The 27,124-nt window shown below is 41.2% G+C and overlaps 1 protein-coding gene across 7 annotated transcripts in view; it reads right to left on the bottom strand.

Annotated features, from left to right (window-relative positions):
* The window catches only part of LOC311252029 (phospholipid-transporting ATPase ABCA1), a 175,409-nt gene that overhangs the window by 42,406 nt on the left and 105,879 nt on the right, over window positions 1-27,124 (bottom strand). For all 7 annotated transcript variants that reach the window (XM_084344780.1, XM_084344779.1, XM_084344784.1 and 4 more), the window contains 9 exons: window positions 24,358-24,456; window positions 23,414-23,603; window positions 15,089-15,183; window positions 14,404-14,509; window positions 10,324-10,398; window positions 7,627-7,796; window positions 2,834-3,011; window positions 1,569-1,684; window positions 253-397 (listed from right to left, as the gene is read on the bottom strand). In XM_084344780.1, coding sequence (XP_084200906.1) covers window positions 253-397; window positions 1,569-1,684; window positions 2,834-3,011; window positions 7,627-7,796; window positions 10,324-10,398; window positions 14,404-14,509; window positions 15,089-15,183; window positions 23,414-23,603; window positions 24,358-24,456 — 1,174 coding nt within the window. The remainder of the gene's footprint in view (window positions 1-252; window positions 398-1,568; window positions 1,685-2,833; window positions 3,012-7,626; window positions 7,797-10,323; window positions 10,399-14,403; window positions 14,510-15,088; window positions 15,184-23,413; window positions 23,604-24,357; window positions 24,457-27,124) is intronic.

Below are 27,124 nucleotides of genomic sequence, written 5' to 3'. Positions count from 1 at the left end.
CTCCACCCACATGCGTATGGAGGCCTTTGCTTCGAAAACACAGTGCGTTTATCTATGATTCATATCAATTAGCCATCCACTGCTATAGCTCCTGAATATATTTTTTATGCAGCTATGGGAGCATGAGTGTCTGCGCCTGCTGTTTCACAGGAGCTGTGTTTTCAACGGTGTTAAAATTGTGCATATATGTATGCGAGTCTCTCCTGGATTTGTGCACGTACTGTACTGTATGTGTGCGCGAGTGCCACTTACATCATCATCAAAGAGCTCCATAACAAAGGTGGCCACGCTGCCGTTAATGCCAATGAAGAGGTTGATGCAGGTCAGCACCACGTAGGCTGTGCTGGGCACGCTGAAGATGAAGGAGGCGGGGTACATCATGGGGGTGATGGACCACCTGCAGACACAAAGATACTGTCATATTTATCCCCTGACCTGATTCAGCAATACTATTGTATAGTTAAAGTTTGCAAAGGAAAGCACTTAACACAAAATGAGGATTCACTTTATTTGCAGATCATCTAGTCAGCGCATCACCAGCCTCTTGCGTGACCAGTAAGTGACCCATAAAGACACTGCTGAACAACAAATGCCACCCACGCTTGGCATGCAGCAGTTCAAGGTCGGTGTCAGAGGTAGCGTGAGTGAGGTGCTGCTCAAAGTTACCACTTAAGTAGTGAAATAACACTTCAATAACTCGTATTTATCATTTTATTATTGAGGTCAGCATGAATATCGTGCACACGGGCGAGTTAACACATTCTGGACCGTAGAGTTTTAATGTTAATCAAAGTTCATCTGCAGTCCAGCAGTATCTAAAGGTCAGTCTGCAAATCGCTTCAACTTTTTTGATTTTTTGGATATTTTGTGACCAGCGCTCCACGATACGGCTGATCATGTTGGCTGTTTAATAGCACCTCATTAACATACTGGTTTCCATCAGCTTTCACTCGGGTAACTCTGACTGACAATGATGCAACAGCCAGAACATTGCACTCAAGCTCTGATCACTTAGTGTGAATCAGCTTAAATGAATGTGCCCCACATTTTAGCTGATATAGCGCATGATAGCAGGTCAATCTGAATGTTAAGATAGTGGGCGACTATCTGCAGGCTGTGGTTCATGCAATATCAAGTTGTACTTTCTTAAAGTATCATGATTATTGCTGTCAATTATTTGACTGGTGGTGGCCATCTTCATACTAAAAGCGAAAGAGATTCAACTAATTAAATCGCACTTTTCTGATCAGAAAACCTGCTGCATTGTTTTTCTTCCAAAATCAGTGGTAGAGAGACACCCACTAAAGAGTTTTAGTGACGCTTATGCTAATTGACACAGGTATTGTATGAAGTTATGAGAGGAAACGATTTGACGGACAAATTTGGGCATCAATCAAAGAGACAGTTTCGGTTACGTCATCTACAATAGAATTTAGAAAATGATGTCTTGAATTTGATTATAAGTATGATCGCACTGTAGCTTCTGTTAAATGAGTTACTAAAATAAAGTTACATAATGCACCTTTAAGGTGATTTTTTGAAAGTATCGCGTTTTTAAATTTACTTACCCGTACAAAACGAGCAGCAGAATCAGAGCCGGCAGGTTAGCGGGTGAAACGTAGGCTTTTTGTTGAAAGCAGAGGAAGATCACAATCACAATCAGGCACGGGATGACGTAGTTACACTGTCAGAACAAACACAAACGGGCAACGAAAAACGATAAGCAGCTATCACCATCAGAAGTAGAGGCAAGTGTAGGGGAAGAAGAAATTGTTCTACAGGCGTCACCTGAGAAGATTCTGTGCTTTTTTTCAGACAAACTGAAAGGACGTGTAATCATGAAATCTGTGAATTACTTTCTTGATCAACACTCAAACATTTCCATCTTCATCTGTCTAATTAAGATCAATCTGCTTCTGTTCCGCTTGAGGCAAGTGGTTGCTCACTGACACATTTTACTGAACAAGTACACGATTGCTTTCTAAAATTTTCAACTAAAACTACCATTTATTTAAATGCTGCTAAAACTCAGTCGATATCAAAAGTATTGGGTGAAGAAAAAAAAAACAGCTTTCACTTTGAGGTTTAATATTCCTTTTGGCTGCCGAGCTCGTTAATAAAACACATCTACAATTTCCCACTGGTGAATAAATGATGAACTACAGATAAAATAAACAGAATGCATCAAGATACACCGACACGTGTTTATTTACAGTTCACAAAAAAAGGTTTACACAGATATATTGAGGCGCCATCAACCTGGAGCCCCTCTAATATCCCTATTGTTGATAGAGCATGCATGCTAATGCAGACAGCTTCAGGCTAGAGTCATTAGACTGACTCCTCAGGTGCATTTGTCTTCCACTCCGACAGCATTTATCCACCATAATGATGAGCGTCCTGATGCCATTTCTTTACCAAAGGTACCTGATAAAATGTTTACTTCAATTATGCCTGAGGGAAACTGCCGGTGAGCCTGTTGAGCGTAACCAGCGGGGGCAGCCGGTGTCGATAATTACGCCTCAGCCAATAACTGTTGCTCAGCTGAAGCTTTTCCCAGAGGTCAGCTGTGTCAAAGCTACATTATCAATTACAGTAGATAGAATTTTTTTTTTTTTTTACATATAGCCTTAGGTGGAAAAAACTCAGGATAGTAGAAGAATGTCAAACTGGGGTAAAATGAGGCCTATAGCACTGAAACCTGAGAGAATCTCATTGTCACATTTTTCACCTAGATTTCATTAAAAATGTATAAAACTGTGCCTAAGTTGTACCTCAAGAAGCTACGATCAATTAAGAGGTAATACATCAGCGTGATGAAGATGGTACTCACCATGTCCCAGGCAAAGTTGGCCAACCAGTAGACACCTGGGTTTACTCCACTGACAAATTGCAGATGCTTGGCTTTGTTCACCCTCTCTTGGATGAGGAAGAGGACAAAGCTGGCAGGGATGAAGGACATGGCAAAGATAACGCAGATGGACACAACCACGTCAGTGGAGGTCGTGGCCCTGTGAATGAATAGAGCACAGCAAACAGGAGGTTGAGTGGAGAGTGACGATACACTTGCTACAAGTAAGCCCTTATCTGTGGGTTCCTTGGATGAAACTGAAAACAACGAATTGGGATGCGAGTGATTTTATGAAATGCAAAACTCAATACTCAATTGAAATGAAGGAAATGCTTCAAATGAATTGAAGGTCAAGTGCATATCCACTCCGTTTAAGGGTCAGTAAACTCTCAAAATTATAAAATACCTACTTTTCCTTCCTCTAAATTGTTTTCCTCTAAAAATGTCTCCATTTTTGGAGATACTGGAATTAAATGGTACACTGGCTATAGCTACATACAGCAGCATTCATATCTACCTCCTCCGCCAACATTCACAAGACCAAAAATATTACTAATCGCCACACTGATGTCAGATGACCGCAAGTTTGAAGAAAGAAACGTCCAGGCGATTCAAAGAAAAGAGAGCAGGTGTGTGGTTGGATCGCTTGTTACCAGGGAATGAGCCAGATGACACTTAAACATTGTTAAAGCAGCGTTTGTCTCATTTCCTGTAATGCAATAAATGCATTACATTCATTATTTTGCATTGTTTGGATGCATTTTGTTACGCCTGCAGAAATGCTTCAGGCGTGTGCTCGTTAGTGTCGATGACTTAATCAGACAAGCACTGACAATGCTGTTTGCACGTAATAAAAAAGCTTTTAGAGATCATTAGCCCTCTGGAACCATGATAGGCTATAATCCTAGCTTCTTCTTCTTCTTCTTCTTCGATTCATAGCTCCTGGTGGTCTCTTGGCAACAGTCCACAGCTTAAAATCCTGACTTCCTCCAGACAAATTGTCCCTTTGTCCTCCAAAATGTTGACCTTCACTTCACGGGTGTATATTTTCATTCATGCTTTGAAAATGTCCTTCGCCGAGTTCTGCTCAATTAGGATCAGATGAAATCGTGATGTACTCTTTTAACCCCCACCGTCATCCTCACCCTCGGCCGGTGATAATCTCTCACAAGACTTCCTGTTGTGTAATTAGCATATTAAAGAAGCTACCCCATGTGGGTACGTGGCTGTATTTATCACCGCCAACCAGAGGCAATTAGAACACATAAATAAAATAATATACGGCAGCGGGTGCCAGTCCACATTTCAACAGGTTTCAAGGGCCGTGTGCTCTGGTCGGGTGGGGAGATAATGTAGGGGACAAAGCTGTGAATGATCTAACCCCGGACACTTGAAACTGGCTAATTGCTGTGAAGAACAGGACAAGCAATCTGCTAATTAAGCAATAATGGAAGAGCAAGAAAGATGAGCAGTGGGAGTAAAGCGTTACAGGATGTATTGCTTTCCTTTCGTTTTCGTTTAATGACAAGGGCTGCGGGCCACAGCCTTAAATGTTAAAGTGTAGGGGGGCTGATAGCAGGAGATAATTATCAAATCTGAAGCTCCAGGCGCAACATTAAGGCCGTTATTTGTATTATGCAGCATCATGTAGACAATGTAGAGAGCCATTTCAATTTTGTTAGAAGAGAATTACAATTCATCTGGCAGCTCAACCATACATGATTTCTTAAATGGGATGCTTTTGCAGGCAACGCTCACAAATCAGAAACAATATTAATTTGCAGGCATCAAATTCAACAGAAGTCAGCTGCCAAATTGCTGGTCCTCAGCAATAAAGACACGATACAGTGTATCTTCATAATGGAAATGTGCCAAAATGTGACGTTTCTGAACACGGTGGAGAAAATTAGAAGTCCCTTTTATCGTGCAGATGGAACACAGAGAGCCGCCGTGAGTGAAGTGGTAATTTCGATGGGTGTGAGCACCACCTTTCTTTCCACACGCATACTTTGACAGTTTTGGGGCCCGTGACATCACCTGTATTGAAATTGTTTCTGAATTGCACTAGAGGGGTGTCTCACTTTAAATTAGATGGTGTGGTGCAATTTTGGTGTCCAAAACCTGGCACGGGAACAAGTCATTAGTGGTGAATTATTATTGACAGAACAGCTCAAGCATTTGTCTCTCCATGACATCAAGGAGGTGTCGGTGAGAAATCTAAATTCATTTTTAAGGCTGACGTCCCCTTAAATTTCAAATTGTTTTTTACAGGCCAGAGAGACACTTTTCATTATTGGCGGTTTTCCTTGCTCTCTGTAATTCAGGGACTTTACTTGGGCTGGTGACAAATAAATTATAGTAGACTTCACAACCACACTGACAGCTACCTGCAGCAAATTGACGTCGAGACCAAAATAAAAATGTGGGCATTTTACTATTCATCAAATTTCATAGAAATGCCTTTTGCAACTTTATATATATTGTATATTTTCTGTGAATTCATCAAATCACACATCTAACATAAGTCCAAACATCCTTCTGCCATGCTCACCAGGCAATGTGTTTCCCTTAATAACAACAAAAACAGAATTATGCACACTAAAATGTGTGTAATTAGAGGGTACACTGAAGTACATTTACAAGTCTTGCGAGTACTACTGCATATCATCCAATAACTTGCATTACTGCCCCACAACATTAGGACCATAACACATCTAGTGATGTCACCATTGCACTCCCATAACACTGTTGGACTCATTATGCACAGTTTAAAAACAAATGATCAAAATCAATACACCAGAAGCAGAGATATCACCTCTTTTATTCCACGCATTATTCCTCCTTTTGAAAAAAACTGGTGCCTACATTACCCACAATGCAACACCGAGTGACAGTGACTTGTGACCACTTTTTTCACATATGCAGTGGTACTCTCCAAGACCTGTAAAGACATTTTAGGGTGTAAAATTGGTGGCGTTACCCTTTAAAGCTGCATTGCATAATTTTTCCTTTTCTGTTTATTTATTGATTTTTTTGTCACTGAGGGCAGCAGAACTGAGTTAATGACGAAACCTGGATTGTGATCAAGTTATAATGTTATTGTGGCAAACTTCTTAGCAAACGTTTGCCAGTTAAAACTTACAGCTGTTGCAGAACAACATTAGCATTTTAGGTTATTTGGAGTTCTGTCTCTGGCTACACGATAAAAAAAAGTCAATAATAACTGTCCTTTTGGCTTTGTTTTCTTTCTCTAACAACTTCTGTCTGTTCCTTAATCTGTTGACATATTGGTGTCGGGCAGGTAGAAGAGAGACATTTTTCTACTTGTCATTCAGACATTTTCCACCAAAAGAACAGAAATGTCTGACACGGCCAAAAATGGTGTAGAAGAGCATATTATTTGCAGAGTAATAATAAGCTGAAAAAGGCTAAAAAATTTGCAGCGCTACAGTATGAAGAACTGCAGAGTAGTTTGATATTTCTTTGTGGGTTTATATTTTTTCCAGTTACATTTTCATTTGATCTAGTGTTAATATAAAAAAATACTTAAGTGGACCTTCAAGCAACTTTAACCACATCCTTGTCTGCACGCTTGTTCAACAATGAAGGAGTGTCCAAGCTAATCTGGAAATCATAGTTCATAAATTGCAGTCGTCACACTCTGCACAGGGTAAGAGAGGAGAAAAGGCTCATCCTGCACCTACCGTCGTAATTATCTCCTAACCTCGGCGCAGTCTCCCTCTCTAACTCAGGGCTGTCGTCAGCAACTGATCACTACATAAATACCTGGCTGAGGATTGGGCTCAAGCAGCAGCAGAGGACGGAATAAAACTCCTGCTAAGTGGTGATTGGTAGCAACCGCTGAATTGCCTGTATAATGTCAGGAGTTGTGGTTATGGCACTGCACGGTAATTTGCTGCAGTGGAGCGAACTCTAACTCCTTTCCATTAAAGCGGTACAAAATATCAACGATGGATATTATGAAGGAACACACAAAAGCTCAAAATCACTGGACATGATCCGAGAACAAAACAGTGCACAGAGCACAGTGAGCGGTTAGATCCATATGTTGTGACTTAGCACGTCATTAATCTCCCACTCTCATGGGGAGCTGCTCTCTTGCTAGCCCTGGGATAAGGCATTAGAAAAAATATGGTATATCCTCATACGGGGCTCCCATGGGCCTCCAAATCTGTGCATACTCAAACAAATCCCTCATCTATCTATCTGTCTAACGCTTCCTATTGTATTGTCTCTTACTCATCTGTTCTCTCTTTGTCTCCGCTGTCTCCGCTCTTCTTCCCCCCACTCCATTGCTCTGTCCCGCGCGCTCGCTCGCTCTGCTTTATCTCTCTCAGCTCTCTCTACTGCATCTGATGATGCATTGTCAGAAAATAAAAAATCGTGTTTTCCAACAAAAGGCAAAATGCAATGCAGCAGCCCTACATGCTGAAATTGTTAGGGGGAGAAACTGCAGACAAGGTTTGCAGATGTAGCTTTCAGAGATAATTGCAGGCTACAGTGTAAAGACTAAAGAAGTGTTTGTATCCACAAGATACTGTGCACGTGTCTGTACAGCTGCCATCATTTCATGCTAACTACCTTGATTGCATTTCTAATTAACACTATATTTGACATTTTACACTTTGCCCTTGTTTTTCTCACCTGGATATCTACGAGGCACATGGGATGTCATAATGACTAAAAATAAGGATTTCTCAAGTTGCACCTTTGCTCCATTAATCTAAAGCTGGTTTCTTGGTCTGAGGACTCACATGGCAGCATAGGAGAGCTGCTCCTTGGTGAGGTTGAGGGGGTGATTGGACACAGAGATGCCGTACTGTCGGGGGTCCTGTCCCGCCGGCAGATTTCCTCTCAGGATGGCGTTGTTGGCCGTGCCGAGGAAGGACACCATGCCGTGCCATGCCTGGTTGTAGAACCACACCTGCCGAGGGAGAGGCGAGCATTAGCTCTGAGAACAGCATGCGGAGGCTTTGCAGTCGGTTCAGATGTCTCCTAGCAACTACATCCAACACGTCGATACATTCGCTCGTGGACAAACAATGGAGAAAGATTTAAAATGCAGGCTAAGAAAGAAGGCACACTTGAGAAAGAATAAGTCATACAGTTGCCGATGAAAAAGTCTTATTGAGATGAATTTCATTTCTGTTTACGAAAGGAAATATTTTTCCGTCTTTATTTTGGCTTTGTCAGTGCACTAACTTGTCAGAAAGTGGCGAAGAAGGGCACATAAATATGTTGTGCAACAAGCAGCGAGATGTACAATACATCACATTGTTACTATTGGGCTTCTATTCTGTATCTCTGTGTGCTTATATATATATTTCGTCTTAAGATGGCGAGAATACAGTAAGAGATAAAATAGATTTTTGTCCACTTAGCGGACAAAAGGAGCTCTGAGGAGAGGGGTCAAATGATCTCTCAACGCTTTTCACAGCAACACACTGTTCTATAAGAACAAGCAACAGAACTGTCAAACGTTACTTTTTCTTTTAATAGAAGATAAAGGCAATGGCGATGACTGCCAAATCCCGATATGGCGCGGCATGCCAGCTGCGGAGACAGAGCAAGAGGCAATTTTTTGCACACTTTCTTTTTAATAAGTGATTCTCTGAGTCGGTGGCTGCCGGGGTGTAGAGGAAAAAGAATGGATGAAAGCGAGTGGGAGTAAGAGAGGACACCCCGCTGATAGTGCAGTGCTAATTAAGAGTGGATGGTGTTTGAGTGTCAGCCTAACATAACAGTGCATCACAGAGGAGGATATGGAGAAACGACACACACAGATGTGCGCACGCACACACACACACACACGCACACACACACACACTCGTCTCTCTTTCTGTCTGTTTGTGACTCTCTTTCTCTTTGTTCTTGCCGTATCTGGACCCACACACACACACACACCAACCAAAATTGATATTATTTTTTAAATTATTTTTTCTCTGAAAGTTCCACATCTTAAATATTATTTGATGTATCTAAGATCATAATCATGTCTGCTAAACACACGAGGGTGGTATAAAGGGAGAGACAAATATGAGAGGAGATGTGATGGCAAGTCACATTTGCATTTCTGACACTACTTCAAACCTCTAGCTGTTTTGAGGAGGAGCAAAACTCAGCATGAGATATACAAGCGTGAGATATCTGTAAGAGACATCAACTTCAACGTTAGATAGAAGTGTAGTCCAGTAGTGGAATGTACAATTACACATGAACCATACTTTAAATTGTAATTTTGAGTCGTTGCAGGTCTCCGTCTTTATCGCAGTATTTCCATTTTCTGCTACTTTGCACTGTTACTCCACCACATTTATTAGACAGCAATAGTTGCTTTATGTGATATGTTTATAAGATACAATCCACTGCAAAGGATCAAACCAGTGTTCTCCAACCTATTTGGTATATGGCCCTTAGAAAAAAGTCTAGCTGGGGCCCTTTGTCATATGTTAGTTATTGGCAGTTTCAGAAAAGTAAAAAGTAGAGAACTGTAGAAGAACTTTTACATCTTTCCTCCTCCATTAGTCATGTCACAACCTCTCTAATGTATACAATGATCCTTTAGATAGAACCACTGGAATAAACTGTATACACACCTGTGTATAAAGCAATTTAAACTAGCTCCATCTAAACCAGCTATAAAAATAAATGCTGCTTACACATAAATATATATTAATTACTGCTACAACTCTTACACATCTAAGCCAAGTTCTCGCATCTTGCTTGCAACCTTCTAATTAAAATAAGTGGGCTGAGCCACGGAGATGGGTGGGCTGACCTTTAAGGTGGACCAGCTATTCTCATAAGAAAAAGTGCAAGAATTAATGTTTGCTTCAGTCATTTTGTTGCGGAAATTTGACCCTGTGGTTCAAAAAAATGGAATCAAATATCCATTTTTGTCAAGGTATTTGCTCAGAGTTATAAATCCCAGTATCTTGACAATTCCACTATACTTTCACTTATTGGATTTTATACAAAAAGGCTTTTTAATTATTGAGTGAATGGACATCTAAGTAAGTAAGTAGCTTTAACGATTGAAATTACTCATATTTGCATTATCATACAGTATTTCCTGTGTTTTTTTTTATAATGAGGGAGACGGATTATATATAATTTTAAGGATTTTAATAAGATAATAGAACTTTTTTGATGGGATAAACCCTATCAAGACCACATTATTAGTCAAAGTACAGTGTTTCACACATAACTCAATAAATAGTCGGGGGGAGGGGGGCCTTTTAGAAAAATGGCATGATAAAAAAGGTGACTAGACCAGTTTTAGTTGGGTTTGTGCCTTTCACTCTCTCCATCATGTCCCGTTTCTCCTAATCACCACCTCCCCTCCCCAGAAATCCGAAACTGCACCTGCCTCATTTCCCCTCAGAGATCATTAAACTTTCATCAGATCGGGTCAAATCAAACAGTAGAGCGAAGGTCGCATGCGGTAATACCTTTACGTTGTCCCTGGTTCCCAGCTTCTTCAGCAGCGTCTCGGCCTTCGGGAGGATCTGATCAGTCACATTATCCTAACGAAGATGAGGAAAACAACAGTAAAGAAAAAAAAAAAAAACTGAGTTTGAGACTTAATTGGATACACTTGGAAAACCACTACTGCTCTTTGAAATGCAAAACATGAGGCAGAGGGAGACAAGAATTAAGACTTCCGGAGAGCATTTTGGGTGTGCTGAGCCACTTTTTTCCCACTGACTTGGGGAAAAATGTGTCCCGTTATTTTGGCTACTCGCAAGTTTTTTCCCCGCTCTTCTGACGTTTTCTGTTTTAATAAATTGTGCGAAATAATTAAAATCATGAGAGGAGGGAGAGAACATGAAACAAAGACTCACAAGTAACAGAAATTGCCTCATTATCCAACGCACCAATCAGATTCAACTAGTATGACTGGATTGTCCAAAATAACAAGATAAGAGAAAAACAATAATAAGAAAAAACTATTTTCTGGAGTGTCTGCAGGGTTTTGTGGTGAGGCGAGGAGATGAAATGGCAGAGAGAGGGTAGACCGGACAGGTTGCATTAAAAATCTGCTCTATTCCACTCATGTTTCATGTGAAATGAGCCTTGGGATGAGGGCTTGAAATGACAGGCATGCGATTTCCAAAGTGTCATGTTGATACCATGCTGTTCAGCCCAGCCATAAGAGCACTGAGCACATTACATGTGTGATATAAATGCAAATGGACCTCCTGTTGGACCCTGCCTTCATCATGGGGCTATAGCTGAGGTGAGAAGGGGGGAGGAGACGTCTGTGGAGGAAAAGTGCAGGTGACAACTGGGGAGAGCAGTGGGGGAAAAATAAGGGGAGAAAAATCAAGAAAGACAGCCCAAGAATGCAAGAGTGTGCTCAGGTGCAAGCGTCTGCTCTGAAAGAGTGTGGGGAGGAGTGGACACAAAAGATATCTCCAGTCACATAAGGAGAAGGGACTTAGGAGATCATGGTGCTCCTGTTCTTACGTTTACTCCCCCACATTCCTCCACTTAGCCTCCGCCACATTGTGACATTCTCAGAAATTTGGAAAAATTTCAAGAATATATTCAGAGCGTGTTTCTGCCCTGCCGTAGATCATGTCTCCTCCTTTTGGCATAACAAAATGTTTACACATCAAATCAGTAACGCAGCACGCACTCTTCATCTCTTTTCATATCACAGTGTGAAAGGGGAGGGAAAAAAAACACACACACCCCCATCTACGCTGACAAGAGTATTTGTGTTAAATAACATCCGCGCTGTTCCAAGTCATTACCTATTCATACACCGGGCAGAGAACAAGACTCCTACTCTTGTCCGTAATGCTTCCTTCAGCAAAAAAAACAAAACAGCGAAGGAATCTTAACAGTATTTTGTGTTTTTTTCCTTCTCTCTGGTTTGCATCGTGCCAAGCAGCAACGGGCAGCGCCAATAGGTGGCCTTCCTGAGGATTAGCGCTGGCTGAAACGAGATGAGAAGTGGGCCAGCCGCTGCCTGGGTCTAATCCTTGACAAAACTCCTCCCCGCTCAAGGACAATGACAAGGCTGGTTTGGCCAGTGGACCCGCCGGTGCCACGGCTAACGACACAGCAATAAAGCCACTCGAGTGTGTGGCGACTTTTTCTGGCCAGTATTCCAATGTGGCCTCCACAGTTCAGTGGTCAAATGGTCTGTGTGACAGCGTGGTCCGTGTGTGTGTGTGTGTGTGTGTGTGAGCGTATTGAGGACTTGCCAGGAAGGGATTCAGGATTTGTTAAATTACGGGCTCATTTCTCTGACTAATAAATAAAAATAAATGTTGTTTGCGAAGGTTAAATAAACATTTCAGGGAAGAGCAGTGACAATAACGCATGATTTTTTTTGGCGTAATTAAACAACTTCCAGCACACGGCCATTCTTCTTCTCGTCGTTCCCGTCGCTTCTTGCAACACGGAAACCTATTTCTACTTGGGAGACGCAGGAAATGCAATTAAACAGACATTTCAAAGCCCACTTCCCAGGCTGCGCAGGTGGCACCAAGTGCAAAAACACGCTACTTCCCGTTAACATCTCGCATCACAATGGCTGCCGAGCAGAAGAGAGCCAGACATTTCCCAAGGACAGCGTAGCACTTTAATAACAAGGAAAGCAGAGCTGAGATGGCTAATGCCCAGCCATTAGGGTTACATCATCGCTGCCGCACGAATTAAAGTCACATTAGCGTTGAGATCCGGGAGACAGAGAAAGGAGCCTGGGTAGGGATAAGACCGGAGATGCCTGAGGGCGAAGCAATGTGCTGATCTCAAAGTAGTTTGAACGTCCAAAATTTGAAATGTTAATGAGAGACTGTGAGAATGCAAGGCTGAGAGAGAGGTATGGAGAGAGATGCAAGAAGGGGACAAGTGAGTTGGTACAAAGTTCACAAAACAAAGCTTGAGTAAAAGCGTATGGATTTATATACATGTACGAATTGAATGGAGGTAGTTTAGTAGATTAAGTTAAATAAACCGGAGAGTGAAAAGGTTTGCAGGATTGTGTGTGAATGCGAGTGTTCTTGTGTGGTGAAAAAGACCCAGATTCCTTTATTCAAGGCAGCGCACAGACAATCATAGCCTGTTGCCATGGACACTCAACAAAATAGATTTGAAGAATCTAAACCTCCTCTTCTTTTTCTTCATTCTTCTCTCTCAATCGCTCGAGAATTGAGCGGGGTCCAAAAGTCCACGACAGAAAACATCACCTGCACCTGAGATACAAAGCTAACCGAACAAAGGACGCCACGCTCCAATTAGGAGCCGCTCGCTCAAAAGAAAACTGGCAAACTGCAGCCTTGACAGGAGAAAATCAGTTTCTGAACCACCTCTACAGTCACAAAACGTGTGTGTAAACATTTGGTGCTGAAAGAAGAGCTGCAGCACAAAAATCACCGTGCTGATGATGACTCAAAATGTGATTTTGTAGGATTTATGTAAGCAAATGTTTGAAAGCAAAGCCAGATCTGTTTAAATTAGCAGGAAGAAGATGGAGCTCTGCCCTGTGTGGATTTCCCTTCAGCATCAACACATCACAATGTCTCAAACATAGTAATAACAGTGATTAAGATAATATTGTTTGGGAACATTTGAAAAAAAAACAAACAAGAAACATACTGTAACATCATACAACAATGTCTTGGGTACTCTAAAATACTGCTAGAAATGTGGACTTAACATAAACTAACATTCTCACCCCAGCTAAACAACAACTGGATTTCAGGGCGAGATTGCGGTCGTGGAGAGACACTACTTACTTTTGATATCAAGTAATAAGTAAAGAGTAACTTATTACACTTCCTGAGTAACTTGCCCAACACTGGGCTCAGCTAGCACACTTTAGATTAATAAGTTAAAATGCTAATTTTGCTGAATGATAGGAAACATTAACTACAGCCAAGGATGATGATAATGTCATTAGTTTTGCAGTTATTTGCTTATAAACCAAAATATTTGAAAAATGAAGATAATTTGCTCATTAAGAAATAAAAGGATCATTAAAAACTAATCACAATTGATCCTGACAAGATCATGAATGGTTGTACTGAACTTTGAGGCAATCCATCTAAAGACATTTCACCCAAAATCAAAAATGTCAGCCTCATGGCGGCGCTACAGGGGCAGAATCTCCAAAGTCAGCGTGATTCATTCCCTTGGGATCATGAATATCTGTAGAAAATGTATCCATGTATAAATCCATCCAAAAACAAGTTGAGCTTTTGCAGTCTGGACCAAAATGGTGCAAAAACTTGACATTGAAAAAGTTGTATAATCTTGTTGGAACAACTATAATTGGACAAAATGTGGATTTTGTTTTGACATATTAAACTCAAGGTTTCAGACAATAGGACCTAGTTGACCATATTTTACAAAGCCCACATCCAAAGATCAGCACACTTGTGATTTCAGTGTTTCTGTCCTTGGTTTTATTAACACATTCTAAGATTGTAAGGATCCTTGTAGATGCCTCTGGGCTATCAGATAATTCAGTGGTATCAACAGGTCTGGCTCCCTCAAATATCTAATATATACAGTACCTGGAATGAACTGAAAAGGTTTTTTAGATCCCTGAATGCATCTTCGATTGCTGCCTCGTTCAGACGGACTTGGGAGTTGACCCCTCCGACAGAGATCCCTCCGTACCTGGAGTGGCAGAAAGCGAGGGAGGTTCAAGTCGAGGTAAGATCATATGAGCAAAGCCAAGGATTTACACACTCACCCATTTCTACACCTGCTCTGTAGATACAAACATACACTAAAAGCAGTGGAAATGTAGACACGTACAATATATTCTGGACACATGACCAAACATTCACAGGGTTAAGCAAACACATCAACATAATGCATACAATTAATCAGTTCTGTCACTGTGAATGTGCTCTAAACGTTTGCAAACACATCAAATGACAGGTTGAGGGAAGCGTATCAAAGAGCGGGCCAGCAGGATTTGTCCAAGCATGACAACTGCATAACATGTAGAGAAGGAAATGGCAGCACGCTCTGCAGGATTTTGTCCTTTCATTCATATTACACTCAACTGACCTTCTAAAAGTGAATGCATCAACACCACAACAGCAACACAGGTAGTAATTTGTCTCTTTTTGGTGTCAAAAAATGTGTGACTCATGCCAAAGCACCGGAGGAGAGTCACTCTTCTCTAAAGTGCTACCAAATACATGAATGCACCGCAGTACCTAGAGTCAAAACACTGACATGCCTTACCTTTTTTTACCCTGGCGCTCAAAAGTCTTGATCAGGAAGTCTGTCATGTTCCGGCCAGTTAAATCCAACAATGTGTCTGTTGTGTTCTGGATCCTCTGTTAAGAAGAGAAGAGGACACAAAAGTGTTAGCGCTTGTAAAATAAATACACTCCACTGGTTTATCATTTGTGATTGTGAACTTGAGCTTAAACTTGCATAATAGCCTTTTTTGGACAATTGTGGGACATATTATCACCTATAACCTTATAAGGCTGATATGGTGAATATGTTAGCAAACAGTTGCTAATTTACCATGCACATCACACAGCAGATACAAAAAAACCCCCAAACATTTGCATTCATTTGGAGTCAAATTTATGTCCACTTGATACAGGTAGGTTTAAAATTCTCTACTTAGAGCAGATAAAACAAATCAGGCTCTTAAACTGCTAAATGCTACACATTGTTCACCTGCTAACAGCTGCCTGTTGCTGCTGAAAACATTCAAGGTGGAATATGTAAGAATTTGAATAAAAACTTAATGGCGTCTTTGTTTTATGTTAAAGAGATATCTACTGAAGTTAGCATGCTAACCAGCTAGCCCAGATCATCCCGGTCCAAAGCTCCCGTGCTAGCGGTGTAAGCACCAACACTCCCCCAGTGCACCAAGCTCACAGTCTGGACTGCTAGCTGCACGGCTAACTGAGCTAATAAGCTAATGGCAGAAACAGCGACAGTTTGTGGTTAATTTGCTGATATGCTGTCACCTATTTCTTCTGAAAATGGATTCGACAGGTAGACAGTTCTTAAATACTGCACCTTTAAGTGGTGAACCATGAAACCAAAACAACGAGCTAAAAGATTCCAACATGCTCTGTAGAGCTCAGGAGCACTGAAGAGTACGGTATAATTTTGCGGTGGCGACTTTCACATTATACATAATCAAGTCATCCAGTGTTCATACAAAAATATTGTTTGGAGCAGCCTTATAGGCCCAGTTCATAGGATTCAATGGCATCTGACTGTGTGGTTGCAGATTGTAACCAAGTGAATACCCCTCGTCTCACCCACCCCTACGTCGGCCAGCTGAAAACGCAAAACAAACAAAAAAACGCGAGAAGCCCTCTCTTGAGCTGATGTTTGATTTGACACAACGATTCATAGTTTCAGGTGATTACACACCAATAAAAACACAATTAGGAAAATGATATTATATTATTATTAATTATTATTATATTATATTATATCCATTTCCATTCCTGTAGATGTTTTGAAATGCATGACATTCATGCAAAAGAGGTACAGCGCCTTTTCTTTTACTTCTTGAAAGATCCCAAACTTTTGCAAACAGCACTTTGCTGTGCCTGTGTGTAGTGGAGCATCATGAGCAGAAAGGCTGACCACAGGCAGACTCCAGCAGGCGCAGCTGCTCGAACCGTAAAAACTCATCCGGTAGACGCAAAAATCAACAAAACTTAAGAGCAAGACCATTTCGCAGGTGATATCTGTTCACAGCAGCGTGGAACACATTCCCTCAACCCTTATCATAATAGTCAATTAAGCCTGGCTATGGGAAGCCCGGCTGATATCTAGACCCCCGCCAAAGCTACGAAAGCTGTGTCTAATGTCAAAGGAACCTAATTAGATGCCCTTCTGTGGATAAATGGGTACATTCTAACATCCAATTAAGGAAGGGTGCGACACACCACTATGTGTAGGCTGATTCTTCCCAGTACACACACACACACTCACGCCAAGATGCTTTAGCCCTGCTTATTTAGAGAGGTAACACTATGCTAATTAGCAGAGTGATCCTTGATAAAGCGCAGTATAGACCCCTGACTGCAGCGCAATTTACCAATGTACCCTCTAGCTACGCTGGTAATCTACTCGTTTGTACAAACAGCTTGATGTGTCTTGTTAATCGGTTACCCCTGTGTGTCAATTACCTTTGTGTGCATACCCACTCTTTATCACTTAAGACATACAGTACACAAAATGTCTGTAAAGAAGATGATGTCTAGGTATCAGTTGGAAGGATGTTTTCTGGGCATGTCTTTCCTTCCTGAGTCCAAAACTCCCTTTAAAAGATAAATCACTGTCTTTGGCTTTTTACACTACATGGTGGTGTTTTCCTAATGGGGTACAGAGAGAGCAGATCAAGGAAGAGAAAAAGAGTAAAGGGATATTAGAAAGATTAGAAAGTCGCTTCAAAAACAAATAGGAGAAGAAAACAGAGCGAGAGTGGATGGAGGATGGAAACATACGTTAAAAGAGCAGAGGAGAGCACCGAAGAAGACGAGGAGGAGAACTCGAATCACAAGGCAAAAAACAAACAGAAGGAGAAAGCAGAGGAAGAAGAGGACCCATCTGGCTTATGAATCAGAGATAAGGACGACGAACGGCACGGCAACCTTGGCTTATCTCTGAACAAACATACTTCTCTTTCGAAAAGACCACAGGAACTCGGAAACAAACAAAACTAAAAATAAGAGCTTTTACACTCCGCTGTGTGTACAATGAGTTTATGTAGTCGGTGTGGGTCTAATTATTTTGGCCTTGGTCCATATCCCCCATCAAAAAGACCGAAATTGGTGAAATACGTGGTCGCGCAATACCTGGGCCTGCATCTCTTGTTCATTACCTGTGAACAGCATCAGTTTGTTTGGCATTCTGTGCATAGCGGCATCTCTCCACCACACAGTGGTAGCTTGATAGCTGGGGAAGCAAACAGGGGTGAGGGAAATGTAAACTAAGGAGTAATCAAATCTGTTGAATGAGCTGGCATACTTGAGCGCAGGGGAGATAAGAGGCCGCGCTGTGTTCATATTAATCCTGGCAATGTTTATATCGCTCTGTACCTCTAAGGTAAAATTCAAATGTTATCTAGCGTGAGCAAAGAAAAAGCAATTTCAGGAAAGCAGAATTCTTCTATAATTAAACATGTTATGTTAAGGTGCAGGGTCACTTGTCCTCTGACTTCAAGTTTTGCAAGTGATGATCAGGTTTAATTGTGTTTTCATGCAAAACAAAGTGTGAAGTTGTCTTAAAATCATTTAGCTCATTATAACATGATGAGCAGGGCATGAAGTGACAGGCAGCCTTGTTGTGTGAAGTGTGCGTACGTGTGTCATTGTGTGTATTTCGGGAGTTGCTCTGGAGTTCAGCGCAGTTTCATTGTGCTGTGTGACTAAGTCCGATTTGATCTCATCACAGCAATCGTTTTAAACTGAGCCGCACACTGCCATTAGGTAATAGCTGAAGTGGTGTGTAAAGCCCTTGTTGGGTGACAAACACGCAGTCAACAAGCTGCTCTGCCTATTCTGTCCCGGATCACGAGAGACCGAGTTGCCCACATCCTCGCCCGGTGACAGATTTTCATCCGGACGCCTACTGTTCTGTTTAGCCACAACAAAGGGAAGCCGCTGCCCCGTCTGACACTCGCCTCAACTCGCAATTCAATGACCTTTATGCTCTTGTTTTCCAGCATCTCTTGCCTTCTGCTGAGAGGGCGGCTCAGGACAGGTCGCTTTACACTAAAATGGATCTGCGGGTGTTGGGAGTCAAAGTGACAAATCAACAGGGCCCAGCAGAGAAAGGATGTGCCAGCCTGTTGTGTTTGCCAGGTTGTGTATGGAGCTGGCGGGGGTTTTGGAGCTGATCTGCGTTTACTGGATTTGTTCTTTGCCAATAGGCTGTTGTTGGAGGGGAAAAAAAGAAAGCTGCTTATAGATGTAAAGTTAACAGATTCATTATGGTTTCATTGAACCGGTCAATCTTTGTTCTGAATTAAAACGAATATGCCACGCAGAAGCCTTTAAAGATGCAACGAATACTCCTGCTGAAGGCTTCTCTCAAACCAACAAACTCTCTAATTGTAGTTGTATTTCCCTTGCACAACTTTTTTTCAAAAACACAAATGGTAAGCCAATGCCGAACTTCAATAAACTAATAGATGAGGCCAAGGAGAGTAGTTTTCAAGTGAGAAGTGGTTAGGCCGGTCTCCAATGATAAAGACATCAATTGTAATTTGGTGAACGTGGCGGCTTTATCAATTCCCCTGCATGCATGACGGCCTATCCATCGAGGCTTACTGTTGCCTGCCATTTCCATAGAAACAATGATTTTGCACTACCTCCTGCGGTGATGTGTCCGTGTTTTTTTTCCTCTCTCGTCTTGTCTGTAGTTTCTCAAGGGCATATTCGGAGGATGGGCAGGATAAAAGATAAAAAAGAAAACTCGTAAGGCTGGTACGCTTTGTCATGATTTATTCAACGGGGGAAGCTTTCAGGTCAAAGGGAATACATCCTCACAATGTGCTCGGCTTCTGTGGGTGGTCTCTGCCTTGGACTCGCATTCATTTATGGCCCCCTGTGATGGACCGCGGGTCTGCAGGTGAGCAATGATGATAAATGCATATGTTTCCAGAGCACACAAGCAAACATTCTCTTAAGTGCATATGTGTGTTCAGCAGCATGTTGCAATGTTCAGCAACAATTCTCCTGACTTACAAGAAATGCTGTATATATGATGCATGATGGCCAGACAATATAAAATATATATACTGTATGTTTCTATTACATGATCTGATGCATTACATTGCATCTCAAATAGTAAATTACTGGTTACAGCCCACTTGTGGATTGCGGTGAACAGCAGAGAGGCAGAGAGGGTCGGAGAGGTTTGGAGGGTTTCGGATTTCATACTTTCATTCACTGTCATTTATAAAGACACTGGATATGTACGCAGACAAAGAGGAGTCTTTTTACTAACATTAAAATGTTAACGATCAATCATTTTGCCTCAAAATCCAGATATATTACAGTATCTTTCTACCACATGAGCTTGCACACTGTCACAGTGGTATAAATCTTTCAAGCCTTCAGATGATGAAATAAAAAGGCTGCAGAGCTTGCTGGCTTACTGAGTTACCAAAAACTGACCCCTGCCAAATAAACATAGTGTTGCGTTATGTGAAAAAAAAAAAAAAAAAAAAAAAAAAGGTGATGAGCAGAGAAACCAGACTGTTTACAGCATATGTATTGCATATAAATGTTCTCCTCTTCAAGCAGATTCTTATGCTAAATTTAAACTTCCTTTAGCCACAGTGGGAGACGACTGGCAATAATCTTGTTGCATGATAATAACACAATGTCCTCAAGGTTGTTTCCATGCAGACAAAAAAAAAACAGGAGTCCATTTTAATATCCTTTTACAGGATCTGGATTGGAACGAAATAAGATGCTGTAAATAAAGAAATGATGCAAGTGAATGTAACAAGATGTAGTCAAGAATTGGCCTTTATAAATTGTCTTCTTACTGAGGCTAATGTACCAAAGTATAGCAACTTACAGCACGATGAAGTGGAAATGCAGTAAAGTTACCAAGTAGTAGCAATCCATAAAATAAAAGGAAAATATTCAGACTGTTTTAGATGGAAGTAGCAGATGAAGGAGAAGAAAAGGACAAAAAAAGGAGGTTGGAAAGGAAGACCTTGATGGCCTCGATGGGTATCTTGAAGACACAAAGCTACAAGTAGCAAGTCAACAAATGGGCGACTCTGTGACAGTGCTGTCATAAGCTAGGACCGAACGTCAGGGAAAGGAAAAGGTTACACAAAGGGCACATCTCTTGTTTGACTGTCTCAACAATCATCCTATAACATGATACCTGGACAGTCGCTCTATTAATGCGGCTCTGGATGGCCTTGTCACAGGAGGGAGCACACAGAGAGACTCACACAAGTTCAACGAGGCATTACAGCTATGCGGAGGGTTTGAAATGGCACATTACATCGCATGGAGTATTGTATAGGGTAGGTATAAGGGAATGGAGGAAAAACAAAAGACTGGCAGTCGGGGGAGGCCTGCTGTTTCAAACTGTGTCATTTCATGTCCTTTCCAGAGTTTCTCTTTTTTTAATAGGTGTCTCATTTGTCCTTCCAAGATGACATCTCCCAAGAGTGTTAGATTCTGAAGGGGAAAATGCCACGGCAATTAAGAGACACAATCATTTTAGATATATCTGAATGTGGCTGTGTGAGTATTGTGTAACTGGGAATAGAAGAGTATCTCTTTCAACACTCCCTTACTTCTCTTAAGAACTGAGACTGAAGGAAGCTTTTCTACTTCATAACTGCTTTGCAAACTGAACTAACAAGGACTATTTAAATTATATCATAGACATGTAAAAACTAACAATTTAAAACACTTGTAAGACATGTTTAACCTCAGTAAAGCATAAACTGGCAACTACTAAGACTATTTATGCTGACAAAACACAAATACCACGCCATATCAAAGGTGTTATCCTATTGGCTAACAAACCTTGTAACAAGCTGGGAGCAACTCTCAGATTTCCTACACAGAGACAAACAAAACAATCATTTTGGATCCGACAAACATTTTAAAATGATTAATTCATAATCATACTAATGCCTTAAAGGAAAATAGATGCTTTTATTGTGCACCTTTTCTAAAAGCTCCGTAGGCTTATTGTTTTGAAAAAATGATTTGTCTACATAAAAATGTTAAAACTATATTCGCTCAAAAGGCTCAAGGCTACATTTTTGGATGCCTAAGTTGACTGTAGGTAACAAAAACATGCAGTTTTCTCACAGTGTACCATTTGAAAGTCAAAATGTTTCAGTTACTGAATCATGTAGGGGATGCCTTGTACATCCATATAACTATGATGCTTTTTTATTACTGTTAAAAGAATTAAAGGCTTCATCTATACAACTTATCATGTATTCCCTGCTTTATAGTGTGTAGCTCAAGCCAGGAAAACAGGTTGGTTTCAGGTTCATTTCTACGACTTTCTGCTGTTGATATTACTGCATTTTATTACTGATATTACTATATTACTGCAATTTGGCACTTTTGTAATAAGTTACACTTGGTTGTTTGAAACCTACAGACACATACAGGATTTACTGCCACACCCTCCCACTTCTGCACATCCTGTTACATTAAGGCTGCCCACACTCCAGTCCAATCTTCAACTTCCAAAATATTTTTTCAGGCTTATTGAATATTCTTTAAAATAATTTGCAGACATGCTGTTTTAGTACGACAGACATCCTTTAAGACTTACAAACTGTTGCCAGATGGCAGTTTTTTCTGGCACGCTATTACATGTGAAGAGAAAACTACCCAACATGCAAAGCCTAAGTATACAGACAAAGCCCTTGCGAATAAAATTCGACATTGAAGTGGAGGCGGCAGCTCCTCAATCTATTACTCTCTCAAGCTTAGATTTCTCATTATCATTGGGAGACAGCAGTGCAAACCAGTTAGCTCCAAATGAGACACTACTTTGTCTCTATATTGTGATTGGTTCAGTCAGCAGGTGGTGGCTGGTAGCGGAGCCTCTAACTTGTCCATCGATCCCGACCTGGATGATCCTCTTCAGGTCAGATGTGTAACATTTGCCCTCGTGCACTTGGCCATGTGTATCAAGTAATGGCCCATTAAGGATAGGTATGGACTTATGATTTGAGAAGAAAGGTGACGTCCAGTGTAAGGTCTATGCTGGCAGAAATGCATACTGTAAATAGAAAATTAAAGGTTGGCATACACCTGAAAGAGGAAAGGGACACACTATGGGTATATTTCAGCAGATGTGGAACCAGCTGAATCATTCTCAGTGGCAAATTCAGTGTATTTTCAGTGGAATCAATTTTGGTCCTACTTTCATGCATGCACGCTAGTTCACAAAAGGGACACAGCACAAAAGGCTGATTTACATTTTGCAATGCAATGCAAATTCCTTGTTAGTAAGTACCTTTACATTTTCAAATCAAAATGATGCTGACTGGGACTTTCAGACTGCAAGCCAAAAGCTTCCACGAGAGGCATTTTTTATTGTGCTGTTGTGTCATTCCTGGCATTGATTAAACCTCTAAAAACTCATCTGTCTTCATCAAAATTACATATTTATTATATTAGGTTATAAATGAGTTTTTTTTCCTGAATAAAAATCCCTTCATGCCTTATGGGTTACATGTAACTCTACACCTATGCCTTCATTTGGTATGTACGGATCGGTGATTATGCAAACAGTCCTAGCCTGTATTCAAATCTCTTTCTCATGCTTTGCATAACAGGAGCACCTCTGTCTGGACGCTCCATTTCAGTGCCTGTCTCTTTAACGTCCCCATTGCAAAAAGCCCAGTCTGCTCTGCTTGGTCAGCTCTTATAGGCCTGAGCAGGCACCACCCATTGTATTTCAGAACCACAGTGCAGCACATCAAATGTATAACCTCAACGTCAAGTAATGGTGACTACCACGACTGCCACACTCCCCTCCCAGCAAAAAAAACAAGCTCCGGTGTAAAAGACTGACCTGAGGTGGTGGGAGCCCTCCTGCACCGGGTGGACAGTCAGGTAACATAAACGTCCGTTCAGGTGTGCTGCACTCACAGGAGGGGGAGGGGTTTGACATGCTCCAGTTCCCATTGAGGAAGATGTCAGTGACGGACTGATCCACGGGTGGAGTGAACCACTCAGAGCCACTAGGCGAGCATGGTAACTTCCTGAGAGAGAACAATGGAAGAACAATGAGTATTTAATTGGTAATAATTGAGTCGTGCCATCCGCAGCTCCTGAAAAACATATAAACACAATGTTCTCTTATCTTCACCACACTTGTAACAGCTGTGTGGCATAAAGCTTGATAAGAAGGGAGGAGAATGAGGGGGATCGAATCGAGATATTGGAGGTACTTTGTTGACTGGATATTGTATGCCATCTGAGAGGTTTCTGTTTACCCACTTAGTATAAACAACATTTGTCACAAGTAAAATATCTTTTAAAGGCTGCTGGATAATACCTCTGAATTACAAGACGTGTGTGTTTGAAGAACTTAAGCACAGTATGGAGCTCACAGCATTTGCGATGCACACGCACTCGTATGAACTGTACGGGCTCCAAGCTCAGTAATAATTCCATTTCATTTTGAAGTTTAAAGTGGTTTTCATTATTCAAATTATTCTGATCAAGATGGTCGTTGGGTTTCCAAACATGTGCATGCAGAGCTTCTACAACACTCCGGTTTACTTGGCTCTTTTTCAGGGTTATATGATTTCTGCAGCAGCATTTTGTGAAGGAGGTGCAGGCACATGCTCAGGAATGCATGAGTCCGTGTTTGCGTATGTGCATACACAGGTGTCCAGCTACTAGCTGCACATAAACAGCTTGCAGAGCTTTACATTTCACAAGTACCATCTGGCCTGAATGCATGTGCACACACTGTTGTTTTGGCTTCTTGTGTAACTCAGAAACACTCACGGTATCGGGTCTCCAATCATGCAGCGAGTCCCAAAGCCAGGCGTGTTCACCAAGGTTTCAACCACCTGAGACACCTCCACATTATCGGGCCCATCGTTGCTGTAAAAATTGGGAATATAATCAATAGAAATAAAACACATACCAATATTACAGTGTGCCTTAAGGTTCCACTTAATCCATGGGCATCAAGACTATTGATTAGGTAGAAGTCAAAGACACAAGTACAGTACAGTACAAAAATAAAACAAATGAAAATGTGATGAATGTAGCTCAAAAGAACTGATGTAGTTTCGACGGACATTAACATGGAGAATTTTGCAACGTCACGGACATCGTCATAAGTTGTCGAGCGTTGTGATTGGGTAGTTACTTTAGCAGCTATAGGACAGCATCTGGTTAACGTGAAGACAACTGAAACCTTTTGCTGAAGTATAAATTGAAAACTCTTTAACTTCTGCAGAGCCATACCCATCAGAAGTGTAAAATCGTATACCTGCTTGCAACAGAATTGACTGGACTGATTTACATTAGAATCACCCATTCTAGACCATCAAGATGGAAATACTGTATTAATCAGAGTCTTGGTAGTCTTGACCAATGATCAGCTGAGATCTATTGTCATCCCACTGGACATTGACAGGGCACCAAGATGGAGTCTATCTTAAACAGCTGAATCAATTCACAGAATGACCTGTGCAGCCTTGATAATATTGGAAGCAGACAGCCCATCTAAAAAGAAAAGACGGCCAACACTCAATAAGAGCTGCCTTTACTGTAAGGAGAAGCAGAACAAGCTGAGTCTTACTATTAACCTCTATTGATGGTTTGACTGGTGTCACGTTGGACAGCAAAAATGTCTTGATGTTAGAGGCCCTGCAATCACTTTAGTCAGTGATATTGTGTGAAAGTGTGATAAGTGACAAGTTAAAGTAACAGCAGTGCTATCTGTCATTATGTTTGGAATACACAGCTGTCACAACTGGTTAGGATTTGACAAGTCTTCTAATACTTCTTTCATCACAACTGGTTAGCATTTAACGCATCTTATAATCCGTCTCCTGTCACAGTTGATCATCTGATCTGTCTTCTACAAAGCACGGGAGTTTAGATGATCATTAATCTTACACGTATCTTGACATCCACGGAGGCCTGAAGGAAAATCCGGCATGCACACGAGGTGATCAGATGTGCTGCATTTCGAGTAAATGCTCGGCTACAATGCTGCGATGCCGCACACCGCCGGGGTTTTGTTATATAAGAGTGCGAGAGAAATCACTGAGTTTACCGTCTTTTTCAAAACAAGAATTCCCACATCAACACTGACTGTACATTGATGCATACTTGCTTGAGTCAAGCTCTGTTCTGATGTGTACTCCTGGGCAAGCATGTACCGACACGAGCCTGTTCAAGATTCTGTGTACAGTATAAGCTCTTCACAGCCTTTCATTATTATCTGAGTGTCCTGTACATATCTAAGCCCCGTGTCTCGGTTAAACAATCTTCCCATTCCAATTTCATTCTCATTACCAACCGCACACACTCTGCCCTTTATCTTAAGGGTACCGGAGGGAGTTAAAACACAGTGTTACAAAAAGACCATCGTGATGGCTTTCTGCCAGCAGTGGGCCACAGCCCAGCCGACCATTTGGATTAATACTGTGTTCATTGTCTCATTTAGAGGCGTCTCCATGAAGGTCATACGGTCGTTCCCTTGACCACCAGTGAACGCAATTGAAGTGGTCGGATTGTAAAATAAAAAAAATAAAAAAAGGATTGTGTGCAGCCATCTGTTTTGCAATTAACAATGGCTGGGTTAGCACGTTATACAAAGTAATAAAACTATTGGACAGTCCCAAAGACTTGTGCATACACACAGAAACAGTGGAACTAATGAATAGTTCATCAAGTCAAAATGAAACATCACAGAACTAAGAACTGAGACAATATTAGAAGAAAGTCAAATGAAGGCTGCATTATATCACTGCAATATGAACACTAAGGAAAAAGAGCGTTCTTGATCTATTATTTGGAGTAAAGATTACCTTTAATGTTCTGATCTCTACAAAAACAAAATTAAACTAACCTAAAACTAAAAAAATAAAGAGGTGAACTAATCCATATTATTTTCACTGTTATGCATTAAACACCAGTGAGCAGGGTAAGAAGCCCCCTGAACTGCCACACTAGATCAATCATTATCTTCAATCACTCGAAACTAAAATGGATCATTGCCGTTTATGATGCAAGTAGAGCTGCAATGCTCCTCCGAATGAACTTTTAAGGATGAAAAGGCACACTACTTTTAATTACACAGGCAGGATGTTTTAAAGTCACTCAAGAGAAAAGACAATATTTAATAATTGGCCAGGGGGAATGTCAGAGAAATGAAGAACACTCCAGTTTTAAAACGAATCGCACAAGAACAGTCCCCGGGAAATCCAGAGAGAGGTGAACGTGAGGTTGGGAGTTCGACACTTTGGCAGAGACTTTGTGAACGAGTCTGTTGAGCAAAATGCTCTGAAATCTTGTGCTTGTGAGCTACAATTTACCTTCACCTGTACCTTCTATCTTGTGCTAGATATTATTTTAGTGTGAAGGTAGTTTTCTAAGGTTGGTAGCAGTTGCTGCCTGGGTTTTTAGCTGCTATGTACTATTGCTGGATGTTTCTAAGTGCAAATGACATCGTGTACTCCATGAGTTGGTCACAGAGGACATAATAACAAGTAGTGACAGCGAGCAGACCGGGTCTGAAAGTTTCAGCACCATG

This window comes from Pagrus pagrus (assembly GCF_965226575.1).
Source record: "Pagrus pagrus genome assembly, chromosome: 22".
Lineage (NCBI taxonomy): Eukaryota > Metazoa > Chordata > Actinopteri > Spariformes > Sparidae > Pagrus > Pagrus pagrus.
This window is presented reverse-complemented; position numbering and strand designations above follow the sequence as displayed.